Source organism: Trachymyrmex cornetzi, unplaced genomic scaffold (assembly GCF_001594075.2).
Source record: "Trachymyrmex cornetzi isolate Tcor2-1 unplaced genomic scaffold, Tcor1.1 scaffold16, whole genome shotgun sequence".
NCBI lineage: Eukaryota > Metazoa > Arthropoda > Insecta > Hymenoptera > Formicidae > Trachymyrmex > Trachymyrmex cornetzi.
In genome coordinates, this window is record NW_017296201.1 from 2,614,791 (window position 1) to 2,630,217 (window position 15,427).

General features: G+C 35.8%; 2 protein-coding genes across 2 annotated transcripts in view; both read left to right on the plus strand.

Annotated features, from left to right (window-relative positions):
• Nucleotides 1–3,778, plus strand: part of LOC108758561 (cyclic nucleotide-gated cation channel alpha-3-like) — a 35,279-nt gene extending 31,501 nt beyond the window's left edge. The window contains exon 3 of the mRNA XM_018503563.1: nucleotides 2,890–3,778. Within this exon, the coding sequence (XP_018359065.1) occupies nucleotides 2,890–3,778 (889 nt within the window). The remainder of the gene's footprint in view (nucleotides 1–2,889) is intronic.
• Nucleotides 3,779–4,201: 423 nt separating this feature from the next.
• LOC108758931 (potassium voltage-gated channel subfamily H member 7) overlaps nucleotides 4,202–15,427 on the plus strand; it is a 28,191-nt gene continuing 16,965 nt past the window's right edge. The window contains exons 1-3 of the mRNA XM_018504174.1: nucleotides 4,202–4,243; nucleotides 4,401–4,478; nucleotides 11,778–12,108. Of these exons, the coding sequence (XP_018359676.1) occupies nucleotides 4,405–4,478; nucleotides 11,778–12,108 (405 nt within the window). The 5' untranslated portion in view covers nucleotides 4,202–4,243; nucleotides 4,401–4,404. The remainder of the gene's footprint in view (nucleotides 4,244–4,400; nucleotides 4,479–11,777; nucleotides 12,109–15,427) is intronic.

The window sequence follows — 15,427 nt, forward strand, 5'->3', positions numbered from 1 at the left end:
TGAAAGCGAAAATGCGAATGATAGCCCGGTGAAATCTTGCGTGTAAGCGCGAGAAAATATAATCCGGAATAGGATGAAATTTTGCGGAAAAGTTTCTCGGCTGACCTCATCAATCATGACGGACAGAGGACGTTGTGAAGCTGTATATTGCACTTAATAAATTAGAAAGAAAAGAATCTCTCAAAATTGCGAGATTAGTCTTGCTTTCAAATATATTTAAAAATATAAACATTTAATATCAGATCGCAAATTGGATAGTAAATCTAATATACAGTAATCTTAATTTCAAAGGTTGGACGGAGAAGAATATAAAGTAATACATGTTAAAATTCTAGTTTTCCGCCGCGCGGAGTAATTGGAAAAGGCGACGCAACTAATTTCCAAGTCGAAGTTTTGCGTCCGACAGAAACTCGCGCCTCGTTGCTCGCCGTCTGTCTCGCGTGTCCGTTTCCTTTTTCTTTTCTTCTTGGTGACTTCTGTGACTTCTCGACACGCGTGGCGCCTCGCGCAAACAGGGCGTACAATCAGCAAGTTTTGCCTTTATTTATTCAGGACAGATCCAAGGATCCACTTTTCCGAACTTCGCAAAGCCAGGTTCTCATTTTCCCAGGCTGCTCGCATCTCTTCATCGTTTTTCAAACAGTGGCGATTTTTCCACGGTCGCATTCCCGCACTTCTAGCACAGCGGTAAATCGCACTTGGCAAACTGTCGGCGTTATCAAGTGACACAGTAGTATCCCGCGCTATTAAATAGACGCGTAGTACGAGATCGCCCCGTGTCTTTACGCGAGTCAGCGAGTTGCGAGCATCCGAGATTATCGGTTTTTCAATAAAGGCTGAACCGATCGATTTATTAGTATAAACTCAATCGACAGCTTGGGTCCGAATTAAATAATAAGTGTTTATTTGATTGACCTCTAAGTGTCCTACGAACGGACCCAGAGAACATGTGTGTCTGAAAGACGTATTGAACTAGACGTCTTTAAAACTTTCCCAAAAGACGCCTTTTAGACGTCTTTCAAACATTTTCGAATGATATTAGGAAATTAGCCAAGTTTCGGAGCATGTGTAGCAATTTAGATTATCGACTACAAATTTTATTTATACATCAAGTGCATAACACATGGTTTTAAATATAATACATAATCTATAAAATTATTGGATATCAATTAAGGGAATCCTAAAGCGAAGCTCGAACAAAGTCACCAGAGATCGCTGTTTTTCCAGCGCATGTCTTTAAATTAGTATACTACTACACCAATATCTCACGTAACCTATGATACACAGGCGCACGTTCGTGTCAATTTTCGTATAACAAATTTGTCGCGTCTAGTGTCTAAGTCTAATTCTAAAAACTCGACGTTTATTTTTTTCGTGTAAACTATGTGTTGTGGATTACTATTTCGTAAATACAAGTTGCAAAACTTTCGTACCAAGCAAATGGTGTCACGACTTGACAGTTTGAAACACCCTGTTACACTAAGAAATGATAAAAAATATATCAGTTTCGAAATTTTTGATTATTCTCGGCATAAACTCCACTTCACAAACACGTATTAATGCGTATACTTTAATCCTGGAAAAGGATTTTCGAATCTGTGAAAGAGAAAAATAGTATTTGTTATACAAAAATTGTATGATTTAACGCCGGTTGTTTCATCTTTTGATAAATTTTACCTGTTAGGTAAATCTGGCAATCCACCATGGATGGGTATCTTGCTGCTTACCCAACAGTAAAATTTATCATAAGGTGGAACAACCGAGCCTTAGTCAATAATACAGACGGATTTTAGGATCCCCTTAAGACGTCTTACAGACTTGTCCCTTATGACGTCTTACAGACATTATCCTTAAGACTTGCCTTAGACATTTATCTAAAAAATAAAAATAAAAACTCACCCCTTAAACATAAGTTAGCGTACGTATAAAAAAATACGTGTCTCTTAGATTTTCGTGTTTTACAACATATATTGGAGAATCAAATCGGTTCCGGACTGTTGTAAAACTTCCCTTGTTAGATAACTGAATTCTGTTAACAATTTACATGGAGCATTGATAAGGACCCGAAACAGGATCGAAACGTCATGTTGATTTAAATAAAACAATTTTCATATTGTCATCCTGTGTTGGCTCGAATAGGCGTTATTTGATTGTACTAATATGTTGTACATTTGCACCGTCGGATTTTATTTCTTATTTCTCAATAACGCTGCCTAGTTACGCGTTCTCTCACTATAGGGTAACTCCGGTATATACGCTGCGCACCATAATTTATTAATTATTATGTACTATGTTTAAGATAAATAACCTATATCAGTTAAAACTTTGTACTATCTATTATTATGAAAAAAAATTGGAAATTCCAAATACTTATTTTTTGTATTAAAAAAAGAACTTTTTGAAACCTTGCATTTTTGGCGTATATCTCATAGATGTAGGATATGGCAGTTACTCATAGGGGGAAGGGAGGGGAATATGTACGGCTCATGAAAAATTTACAAATAATAGCTTATAAATAAAACGTAAAATGATACAATAACTTAGAAAATATGTTTTCCAAGTTTTGTTAATAATTAATAATGATAAAAATATGTAGGTATATAAGAAATAATACATATTAATTACTTTTATCCACTTTTCAAAAAAAAGTTATAAACAAAGTTAAATAATTCATCACTGCACACGCAAATGCGTCTACTTCCAAATTACATACGGGATTCGATTGTCCACCATACTTACTAGACAGTACAAAGTTTTTGCTGATATAGTTTATTTATTTTAAACATAGTTGTAAATAATACTTAATAAATTAAGGTGCGGCGTATATACCCTACACTGAGAAAAAAATGCTTTCTAATCCTGGCGATTTATTTATTTTTCTGTTTGCAGAACAAAAAGCAGTCAGCGTTGGATGAAACTGCGCACGACTGTGCAAGTATCATCAGCGATGCCTAGGAAGCCTGTGTTAAAACGTGAAGATTCATTTCTCAAAAGATTTTCTAGCCGGCCGATTCCAGAAAGTCAAGAGACACTGGACATTGCCGAGGGTGACGGGGATGAAACAAATGATAAGGATATGGGTAGTCGACGAGGCAGGCGACCTCGTAGGCTGCAAAAACCACCGAAAACCGTCGTAAATCCCGACGAGAATTTCTATTATTACTGGTTGATGTTGGTGTCATTCTGCGTCCTTTACAATCTATGGACGCTAATCGTACGCCAGAGTCTGCCGGAGCTGCAGGCTCTGGCGCCCAATATTTGGTTCGCCCTCGATTGTTTTACCGATATTATTTTTGTTATGGATATATTAGTACAATTTCGTACCGGTTATTTAGAACAAGGATTAATCGTGTGTAGCACTAAGAAACTTGCTGCGCACTATTTTAAATCGAAATTTTTTTTCTTGGATTTATTCGCATTGTTTCCTCTTGATTTGATGCAAATGATTCTCGGCACAAATCCTATTTTACGAGTTATGAGATTTATTAAGATATATAGAGTTCATACTTTCTACTATATGGTCGAAGCCCGTACTATATATCCCAACGTTTGGCGAGTCTCGAACCTGGTGCACATCTTACTCATGTTGGCCCATTGGTTTGGGAATTTTTACTTTTTGTTAAGTGAAGCTGAAGACTTTAAGGGAGAATGGGCGTATCCCTACAGACCGGGGGAGTACGCCACTCTCACGAGAAAGTACTTAGGGTCGGTGTATTGGTCGACACTTACGTTAACAACTATAGGCGACTTACCGACGCCTGAGACAAATGCCGAGTAAGTAATATAATTTCTATCGATACTAATTTATATAACACTACTTTTGCTCCTCGCTACCCTCTTTTGTTTTTTTTCTTTTTTTTCTTTTTATCGTATCGCTTTTATCGTCCTTTCAAGAAAATCATTCTTTCCATTTGCTGGAAGGTATTGTCGCAGCATATTTCGTATAATATAATATTATCGGATTCATATAATACATATTATCAGAACATGTATCAATGCATGCCTCGCGTATTGCGCGTTCTCCGAGAGCCAGATCCCACTAGACTAGGGGCGAGCACTCTCCATCTCGCGTAAATCGTATTCAAATTCTCGTATACCATTTGGATGCAAACAGGGTGTTACACGAACACTCTGTTTGTCATTGTTGCAATCGTTCGTTATGCAACGGTATCTCCCTCGTGGCGTCCTAAATTTCGTGGGCGTTGAATCCGAAAACGGACACTACGAATCCTGGAATTAAGGGGTCTAACCACCCTGACAAAATAAGCACAAAATTAAGATTTAAAAAAGAAATTAACTACTGCATAGAATTAATCTACATTGGTGGAAACGGGCATTAGCGAACTTAGATGCCTAGGAATTAGACTCGTGAAGCGGCCTTCTTGTTGTTGTGTTGGCAGAATCATGGTCCGCAATCTCCGGAGGCTCGCTCGTCGCGGCCGACTGTCCAGGCTTCTGCAGTTCGAGCATAACATTGGGTAGGATTGTTTCTAAAATAAAAAAAAAAACGGAACAGAGTTGCCACAGACCTGGAAAACCAGGAAAAGTCAGGAAAATTGAAATTGATCGTGGAAAATCGGGAAAAGTCAGAGGAAAATGTAAAAAAGTCTAGAGTTTCGAAATTTGCTCACAATTCCCTGCTCCTATTTCAAATAATTATTATAATTTTTTAAATATTATATCTGACGTTTATAGTCAAATACGTTCAAAACTTGTGCACTTTAAATGATTTTAATAAAATAATTAAAATTTATATTTTATTCAGTATTTTTATTTGATCCCTCTTTTTCGTCGAAACTGCATTTTTTTCCAAAACTAATTTATTTTGTGCTGGCTTGAATTTGCACCCAAATTGTACTATGCTACTAAGCTTTTTTTCTGTTATTTTTAATAATATAGACCAACTTTCCTATAATCCTTGAGTTTAAATATAAAAATTTACATATTTTTTATATTACTCGTGGAAAACTATCCATTTTCATTTGGAAAACTTGGAAAAGTCAGAGAATTTAAAAATTCATTTTCTGTGGCAACCCTGGAACGGAAAAAGAAAGGGAAAATAGGAGTAAGAGTGAAAAGCGAGAGAGAACGGGATTGTGAGAGATGGAAGAGCGAGTGAGGGAAGGAGAGAGGGAGAGAGGGAGGGAGAGGGAGAGGGGGAGAGAGGAAGAGGGGGGGAGAAAGGGTGAAAGAATGAGAGGGCGAGAGGGTGAGAGGGTGAGAGGATGAGAGGGAGAGAGAGAGAGAGAGAGAGAGAGAGAGAGAGAGAGAGAGAGAGAGAGAGAGAGAGCCGGATTCGGATTCAGCGCAAAAAATGATGTAACTTTCTCAATTCTGATAAAATAAATGGATAAATAAAATCTATAAAATAAATAATGATAACGAAGTGAACAAGGATAACGAGGTAGACGAGAAGGATAAGATAAATGAGGAGAACGAGGAGAACAAGGTGGACGATTTGAACAAAAAACGCTCGTTAGGGTTAGGATCTCGGACGAAGGCTGATTCCAAGACTTAATACCGTCCCCCCAGAACCCTAGGAGGGAATGACGGGATAAGGGTGTCCACAATTCTCGATAAAACGTCTCGACGGCGACTCATCGATCACTCTGAGTCTATTGCAAGTTTAAGAGAGACGTTTCCGACCACGTGTCGGCTCCTCGTGGCAACACTTATTCGCTGACATTGATGTAAAGCACTTATACTTCTTTTGCCAAAGTGTATCTTTGAATAACTGCACCTTAGTACACTTCGCAACAATTTTAAGATAAGTAAAGATTTTTACATTTTTACTTGGCAGCTTACACGAGAAATGCATTATATAATATAATATCATGTATATGTATTACGACTTTACTTTAATCTTTAATATTATAATTTATATTTCTAATGTACATTTCTACCAATAAGTAAATTCACTTTAATCTCAGTTCAATTTACTCTATCTTTTTCTAGTTTTAAAAATTAGAGAGAGAGAGAGAGAGAGAAAGATAAAGATTAAATTAAATCGACATTCAAGTTAAGCTGCCAAGTAAAAATGTAAAAATCTTAACTTATTTTAAAATTGTAAAACTGCACTAAAGTACAGTTAGTCAAAGATGCACTTTGGCAAAAGAAGTATAAGGGGATTAGTTATGTGACGCTAATAGCCATTCCATTAGATCTCATTACACCGACTGTCAATTCAACTTTAATGTCAATAAACTTGAAACGTCAGCGTTGTGCACTGCTTTTATCCACTCGCCCTTCAATTATGTGTGATTTGATCACGAAACTAGAGATTCTACATCTGACGCATTCTGATATGTTAAATCACGCACGCACGCACCCATCAGAGTATTCTGTCAGTTTATGAATAATTCAAGATAAATCGAAATAGAGCGTATAAGAAACATCTAGAAAGAGAGAAAGAGAGAGGAGGGAACATTCAATTTTAATGCGATCAACAGTGCGATGCAACGTAATCGATAATAAACGATTGATGTACGTGAGATCGATATACATTGCAATATTAATCATTTTCCGTGTAATTGTGATTAGTGCGACTTTAAATAAACATATGTTCCACGCTTAATACCGCAATAAATGGATACTCGATACAATATCCGTTTTCGACCCAGCGAAGCGGAGTAGCAAACCTTGATTTAGCGGAATTACCATATATCCGTCATGTAATAGCAACTTGCGCGACGTGCATCGTCGATCACGGACCGATTTATCGATCAGCAATAACGTGACTAAATACCATCCGCGAATTTTCCACTCTACAAATTAATACGCGGAAAACTTCGAATGAAAGTATTCTGATGTAAAATGAGAAAATTTTATATCGGTTTTAATAGAAAATATTCTTATAAATATTTACATAGAATTATTGTATAACATATTAAAGTTGGGAAAAAATTATTGTAATAATATTTTATAATGAAAATAAGCAAATAAACCAGTAAACTAAAGTAGATTATAACAAATTATAAAAAAGAGCATTAATTTTTCTTACATGCGAAATAGAGAAAAAAGAAAGACTTATTATAGCATCAATTTAACTTTTCTTGAGCAGACAATTTTACAAGAAATTATAACAACTTTAATTTAATACTGTTTAACATTCCAATGGTATAACATAGTTATGAGAATAAAAGGATATATTTATTCTTTTCTAACTGATCTCGTTCTTTCAGTATAATTTCAGTTTTTAATATATTCTTTACGCGCTTTCATGTCGAAAGTAATAACAAAGTATCGAGCGCAGCATTATCAATGACTTTAAAGGAACAATGAAAAACGAACTTAGTGAGACAATGTCGCGCAAATTATCGTTCTTCTTAGCAGTAGATTAATTACTTTGGCACCCGAACACGATGGCACTGTGAGAAACTCGATTTAAAAGTCTCAATAAAACCGTTTAACTTGAAAAGTCTATTCGATTTCACGTACCTACTTCATTCTTTCTACCGAGTGATAATACTGCTTAATTTTAAAAAGCAATAGTACAAAATTTTTTCCGTCATATCCAAAACATTTTATATACAACATTATTTCGTCGAGTTACTTGTATATATTTTTTTTTTTTTGCGGAACGATTATTAATAATCTTAAAGTGAGAAATAAGTTATAAAGGCGCGGATGGGATTTGTTATCAGCCGATGAAAACTAATTTCCCAAGAATTAAAGTCCTTCCTCGGACGCGAATATCGCGAGGAACATTTTTAAGGAGTGAGGGATCACCCTCATTCTCGGATTCTTCGAATATATTTTACGAGATGATTCAACGAAATGAGAACCTGCAAGATTACTTTGCTTGCTTGATTAAAATATCGGGGATTACCAATGCGTCTGCGCGCAGAATGCTGAAATGGATTTTGCGAAGGCAGAGCTCGTCGGACTAAGACCTCTCTCTCTCTCTCTCTCTCTCTCTCTCTCTATTGGTTTTAAAGTTGGCAGTGGGTTTCATCAATTAAAACGATGGCAATGAACGAAGTTATAGAGCTCATAAGCTGTTGACATGCTAACCCAAGCGGCCGAGAAATTGCGAGAGCCTTTTGCGGAACTTGTGCTGTCAGCGAAACAAGTTTGTACGATATACACGGTGCTTGTACAGTGTACACGCGCCCCTTTGTCGCTTCAACAGGAACGTAATCTGTACACGAAACGGTGTATATGTACCAGAATAGCTAAATATCTTCTTAGACAAGAATATGCATATGAGAACTATGTTTACCGAATATACATCAAAGCAAAATTTTCAAGACATTAATTTGCATCTATTAAAAAATTTATAATCTTATAAAAGAACTTTCTCTTTATTTTGTCATCTATATTTCATTAACTGACTTGTCTTATATAAAATAGTATAAGTAATTTTTCACTGCGCGTGGATTAGGTAAAAATATAATAAGTCCCATCTCTCGAGATATCAAGTATAAACGTACCAGTTAATGACATGATCTAATTGAAAGAAGTAATAAAAATGTTAAATATTTTGCTTTTAATGGTATGTACGACTCTAAATAAATTCATCTTATTAAATTTTTATAAACAACGAATTTATTTAGAATCGTATCATTAAAAACATAATATTAACATTTTTGTCATTTTATTCAATAATTGGATTATGTCCACTAACTGTCCACTAGTTGGTACATTTATCTAATCATTAACAACAAACGATCTCAAAGTTGTTTTGAGGTCGTCCGCACGCGAGAAATAAATTATAATTTCGGAGATTGCAGAATTTTCGACTTAAATACTTTTAACATCGCGCGTCTTTTCGGTTACTTAGTCCTTGACTTGTAGCCCGGCGGCAAGATCGCTTAATGATCTGATTATTCTGAGTATTCTGCACCTGCGGGAAGGTCGATCTGTCTGCAGAATTCTCTAGATGGTGAGAGAACGATCGGTTGGAATCTCATTTTGGCCGGTCAAATTTGATCTCGCTTTACCTCGAGTAATGTCGAACGAATCGCAAACTGCATTCTCACGATTCGACTCATAGAGTCCCTAGGGTTTCCCTAGGGAGGGGTCACTTCCGCTCTCAATCCTCGATAGTTTGCCGAGCTCGCCGCATTTCCATAAAATTGTCTGGATTATGGCGTGTGTCTCCTTGAGAGTCACATGTTTGTTTACACGCGCTATTTCGAGTCTTTAAGTTTAACTGTACGGCGAGACTAGACGTCGCGTTTAAAATTAAATTACAAGGAGTACTGAATTAATTAATACCACCGTGAAGTTTTCGTATCATCTTAATCCGTATATATTTCAACATTATTATTTTTATTGTTTATTTATATAATTTTTACAGAACATACGGAGATAATTATACTTTAATTATCTCCGTATGTTCTATAAAAATTCTGTTTATTTAATTTGTCTCTATTTGCTTTGTGTAATAATTTTTTACTGTTCTATTTATGCCTTGCATTTATACTTTAAGCATTCTTGTCTTCTACTCTCTATCGCGTTTATTAAGCAAGATACGCTTTTATTATTTCATTTCTCTGTAATTCACAATTTCTAATTCGTTTCGTTTTCTGGGAAGTTTTAGCAGTTCTCTCTCTCTCTCTCTCTCTCTCTCTCTCTCTCTCTCTCTACTGATGCCTCACTATTTTTGTATATATTTTTTAATTTAATAAGTATTCCAATTATATACTAACTATAAGTTAGTATATAATTTATTAAATTAAAAAACATGTACAAAAATAGTTAATTGGAATACAATTATGTACTAACTATAAATTTTATATAGTATATAATTGTATTCCAATTGTATACTAACTTATAGTTAGTATATAATTGGAATACTTTATTAGAATGAAAAACGTGTTCATTAATTAAGATTTCGCAATTAAAATTTTAGAATTCGCACACTGATGCGATTTATCAATCGCGATTTATTTCAAAGACGTTCGTGATGAAATGAAAATTCTTGAACATGAGCGAAATAAGCAAATAAATGATTCGTATTCGATTTAATAAAAAAGAAAAACAGATTGTGAGAACGCAAATGTAAAAAAAAATATAGCTTAATTAAGCAATTTGATTAGGAAAGCGAAAAGATCAAATGAACATTTGTACGCGTACATTTTAACGTAAATGAGGGCGTTAAACTGTGATGTTCGAAATGACGGAAATAAAAACCAATCTAAAGCAAAAAATGTGAAGCAATAGGAATAAGCGATGTCAATCACGTAATTAATTATGAAAATTATTTAATCAAGACGATATGAGCGATTTGATTTTTTCAAATTTTTCTATAAATAATCTAATTAGTAAATATTAACTTTATTTTATAGTTAGCCTGAAAAAATATTTACGTAATCAATTAGCGTAAATGGAGAGAGAGATATATCTATACCAATTATTTCTGTTTTAAAATATTAAAAAGGAATTATTAGGAATTATGTTTGAATAAAAGGGAGAGTGGTTCGAGTATTGATTTATCGAACATCGCCCTTGGCGTTGCGCGTTGGGTAGAGAGATGGAAAGCCATCACAGGGAATGAGAGAAATACTGAAAGAGGGGAAAAGTTCGAGGCCGGTGGAAGTGAGAGAATTTTGTGCCGGAAGGAACAAGAGGAAGAAGAGCGAAAGGATGTTTTTCTTAGAAAACCGAGTCGGTTTGAGACTGTCGAAGGAAAAAGCGTGCTTATGTGTGTGTATGTTTCCATATACGCATCTATACCTGTATGTGTATGACAGTTGTGTGCCGATATACGAAAAGAGGCAAGAATACCTTTTGAGGTACGGTGAATCGCGAAATGTAGATCAATAGGGCAAAGAGAACTGTCGGTCAAAAAGATCGGACAGGTACCATTACGATAGAGAATATAATGGTTCCGAAATCGCGGAACGTTGTTTTAACCACAGCTTTAAATCTCGTAAATTTTCAACTTGAATGAAACGTGAGATTTTTTTTAAGATTCCGTCTGTTTTCTTTTTCCCGTAGTTATAGGCTTGTGTTAAAAGTCTATTACTTTCAATCATGAATTATCAATGAATCTAGTCTATATAAAATCCAATCTAATGAAACTTGGCTAAAATCCATTAAAAAGAATATAAAAGAATATAAAATTTATGCCAGGAATATGAAAACGAATATTTTCTTTCAAGTCTTTGCGAACTTAAAATATATTACAAAGTTTTAAAGATTTACAGTTTTACGATGCTGCATAGATTAATCTGTCGATTGCGAAATTTTTAAGATATTATCTAAGAAATTAAATATGCGTTGTTTAGAATGTCTAAACGCTCGGTTAACTATTAACAAGTTGTGTCAGAAGCGAATTTTAAGTTCTGAGTTTGTTAAGGCTCTAGTTTGAGAATCATGGGAATTTTAACGATCTATAATGACACTTGATTATTCATTGATTCAGCAATCACGTTCAGTCAGAATATCAATGAATAGTTCTGCGGCTGAATGCAAAGTACACGTTCCACCATCGCTCTTTCCGTTTTGCGAATTGGCAAAGAGATCAAATAGAGGGTACGAGAGCAGATTGTCTGCGGTTGTCGTGTGTTGTGTGTACGTGAGTGCGTGTACGTGTGACTGCACATGTCAGTGTATGACTGGGAGGGTGGATGAAAAGGAGAGAGTTGAAGAGTGAGATCTGAGAGAGAGAGAGAGAAAGAGAGAGGGGGGGGGGGAGGGAGGAAGGCAAGTAAGAAAGAACGGAGAAAATAAAAGAAAGAGAAGGAAGGTTTCGGGGCCGCTCGTCCATAAACGGAGAATACTGATCGCATTCCTCTCGAACTGATCGATTCTCCCTTCTTGATTTGCAGATACGTATTCACGATATGCAGCTATTTGATTGGTGTCTTCATATTCGCGACGATCGTCGGCCAGGTTGGTAACGTAATAACTAATCGAAACGCGAACCGCCTCGAGTTTGAAAGGCTTCTGGATGGCGCCAAAACCTTCATGAGAAATCACAAGGTGCCGGATGATATGAAACAACGGGTGCTTAGATGGTACGACTACAGCTGGTCGCGCGGCCGGATACAGGGCGCGGGTGACATCAATAGCGCTCTCGGTCAACTCCCGGACAAGCTCAAGACTGAATTGGCATTACACGTGAATCTCAAGGTGCTGAAGAAAGTCACTATATTCCAGGTAAGTCTCCCCTATTCATGCACGCGCGAGTAGCTTTCCCCCGTATTCTCAATGAAATTCTACGAAAGGCAGTGATATGTAAGTGGGGATTCTCACGTCCACAATAGAAGTCAATTTATTCTGAAGAAAATGTAACGAATGTTTTTTATGGTTATTTGTTGAAGCGCCAAAAAAAACTAGATTTTGCATTTTTTCCGTTGTTTTCGTTAACGACATCGCACTAACAACTTAATTCGATAAATATGCGTAATAAGTATCCGTGTAATTGGTAATAAACGATATAAACAGCAACAAAGTAAATGTTCTTGATGTTTAAAGACGTAAAATTTTGGAAGATGCCAATGGATTTTACAATTAAAATATTTTAGCTTGTTAGGCGTATGATAGAAAAATTCCTTTGATATATTAACTCATGTTTCTCGTAATGTTTATTTCGACAACAAAATGGAAATTGCTTCTTTTTGGTCACACGATCCTATGTGTTAATAAGTAAGTGCAATTTGCGGTGGTAAAATATCGCGCGGTTTTTCATGAAATACAATCCCAAGGAAGATTTCAGTAGACTCGGGATATATATGAATCTCTGTTAAGGGAACGACGTTAAAGCCGGGTAAATATTTGAGCGAAAACATTGGTTTGTGTACCCTACATCCAGAGGAAAACTTTTAAGAGAGCACATGAGTGAGATTTTAAAGACGTGACAGCTTAAGGACGTTTATGACACAACTCAATTAGAGTCGTCCCCGCTTTTCCATTTATGCGTACTATATTTCTCTACGCTATTTCATATTGAATGTGTGTTGTGACTTCTTCGACAAACTCGGAAGAGACATATAGAGGGATGTGACAAAATAATTTTTTTTCTATCGCGATAAAAGGCTATCGCCAAGTTCGAGGATCAAGAGAATCAAGTCGTTTCTCTGCGATATAATTACTTAAGATTAAGATCATTAAGAGTAGAAGTGTTTTTTATGAGCTATCAGTTTGTTGCTACTAGCCGATCGCAGCAACTTCGGGATTTAGGAACTTTAGTAAAGGAGATTTACTCATGTAACCACTTAAGTTCCGTTATCGGAACGAGAGGCAATTTTTGTCAGTAAGTGGTGAGCCGCGGCGTATCTCTTGTAAATCCTTTTCCTCTGCTGCGGCTGGAAGCTTGTCATCCGATAAAAATAAGAAAAAGAATACAGGTGCGGAGAAGTACGTGCAAGGAAGTATTCGGAAAGTTTTACGGTCAGGGAGCGACGCAGAATCATTATGGAGACAAAGTGCCGCGGTGAATTTCTCTTGATCGTCTCGAGTTTTTGCCGTACAGAATTTCTCTCACGTCGCCTTATACACGTTAAAAATATTCGACCAAGTCGTTTAACGTAGAAATTTTTTGCTTTGACATTAAGAGTTGCTTTGACGTTAAAAATTTGTTTGTAGAAGTCACATTTTTAACGCGTCGTAAAACGACTGTCCTCCGGATATATTTTTTCATGGAAAAACCACATGACAGTAGAAAGAAGAATGGAGAAAAAGCGCGATACAGAAGGTAGATCTAAAAAGTTAAATCCCTGGAAGGTAAATGGCGAGTACGTGATAAACTGATATAAAGTGGAGTGGCCGTTGTAAGCTTGGCGAGACTTCTTGAGGGCTCTCGACGAGGAAGAAATCGAGAAAAATTGCAACAAATCGTAATCGTTGAAACGCGTAACTTCTATTTGAAAAATTCAATTGCACTTGAAAATTCTGCATGTGAAATTTTCCGCAAAATACATTCGATCGGACACATAATCAATAAGGATGAATTTTCGATTTTAGAAAATTCGATGAATATCGATTTTCTTTCGTTCTATCTCATTTTGTCTCTCTCCAGAATATACAGCCAAACGAGAGAAGTAATTAAAGTTGTCGAACGTACGTCAGTACTGGTATTCCTTCATGATAGATTCACCCGTGGAGAAACAAAGCCGAAACTTCGCTATCTTACCTCGGCACTGATATTTGCAGTAGTAAACTCACAGCGCAACATTATTCATTCAGTGATCTTGCTCAAGATATTCGATAACTTTGCTTTTGCGCCTTCGAAAAATGATGTATGTGTGTGAGAACGTACGCATATATTTTACAACATAACTTTATAATTTTGTTCCTTCTATATTTCAGGTACAATTCAGTTTGCAGCATTATAATTTATGATCGAAAGCATTTAATTATCAATCGAATTTTATTCCACATTTTTGTCGCATTATAAATTATAATACGAATTTAAAATAAAATTAAGCCGATTAGATTTACATATATCTCGCTTTTATCCTCTATTAAAAAACCAATAAAATAAACCTGAAATAAAAATGGTTTATTTATTTTGTGTCAGCAATGATTAATATTGTGATAGCAAATGATTTATTGCCAATGTACATTCCATCACCTTGCACAATTTACACGTGTTTCAGACAAATTTGCTTATTTTGTACTGTAAGTAATTGATGAAGGTGGGTCTTTACTCGATATATTATAACGTTATTTGCGCGAAACTTGAGCATCTGGACGCTCACTGCAGACGTGATTAAATTTGATTTTGTGCTTCTAACGAGGAGATCATAGTAAGTCTCAATGCGGAAATTAAGTATATTGAACGATACGGAAGTGTATTGAACATATTTTAATTAAAATCTTTCTCACCTCGCGCGCTTTTTTTATCAGCCGCATATTTTTATCACAATGTTTATAAAACCGCGACGGACGTCTTAATGAGATCTCGGCTCCAAAGTTAGTTTTTTCTCAATGAGATAAATTTTATGTTCCAATGTATCATGTTTATATTGTTTTATCTGGAAATTGTGTCAGATTTTTTGTTGTATCCTGCACGAAAATTGGATTATAAAACGGGATAACTTCGTGGTTTACAAATAGAGTAGAGCGGAAATAAACTCATTCAACCTTCTTCTGAGACAGAGGCTGTCAGAATATAGTCCTTAAGATAACAAGCGCATAGACTTATCGGAATAATGAAGTCGGCGCATTTCGGACGACTATCAAAGCAATCGGTCGATATTGATTTGTACACATCTAATAAAAAATTTCATTAATTTGAATTGGAGCATACAAAATGAGTTGTTCAGACACTTATTAATTACTGAAGAAGAAAAGTAGAGCTTTACTAATGCCGACGTATGCCAAACTATCTAAGAACCGAAAGTCACTACTTTAATTCTGGATTTCTCACACTAATTGTAAGAAAAATGGTTTGGTTGAAAATTAATCACACACACACACACACACACACACACACACACACACACACACACACACACACACACACACACACACA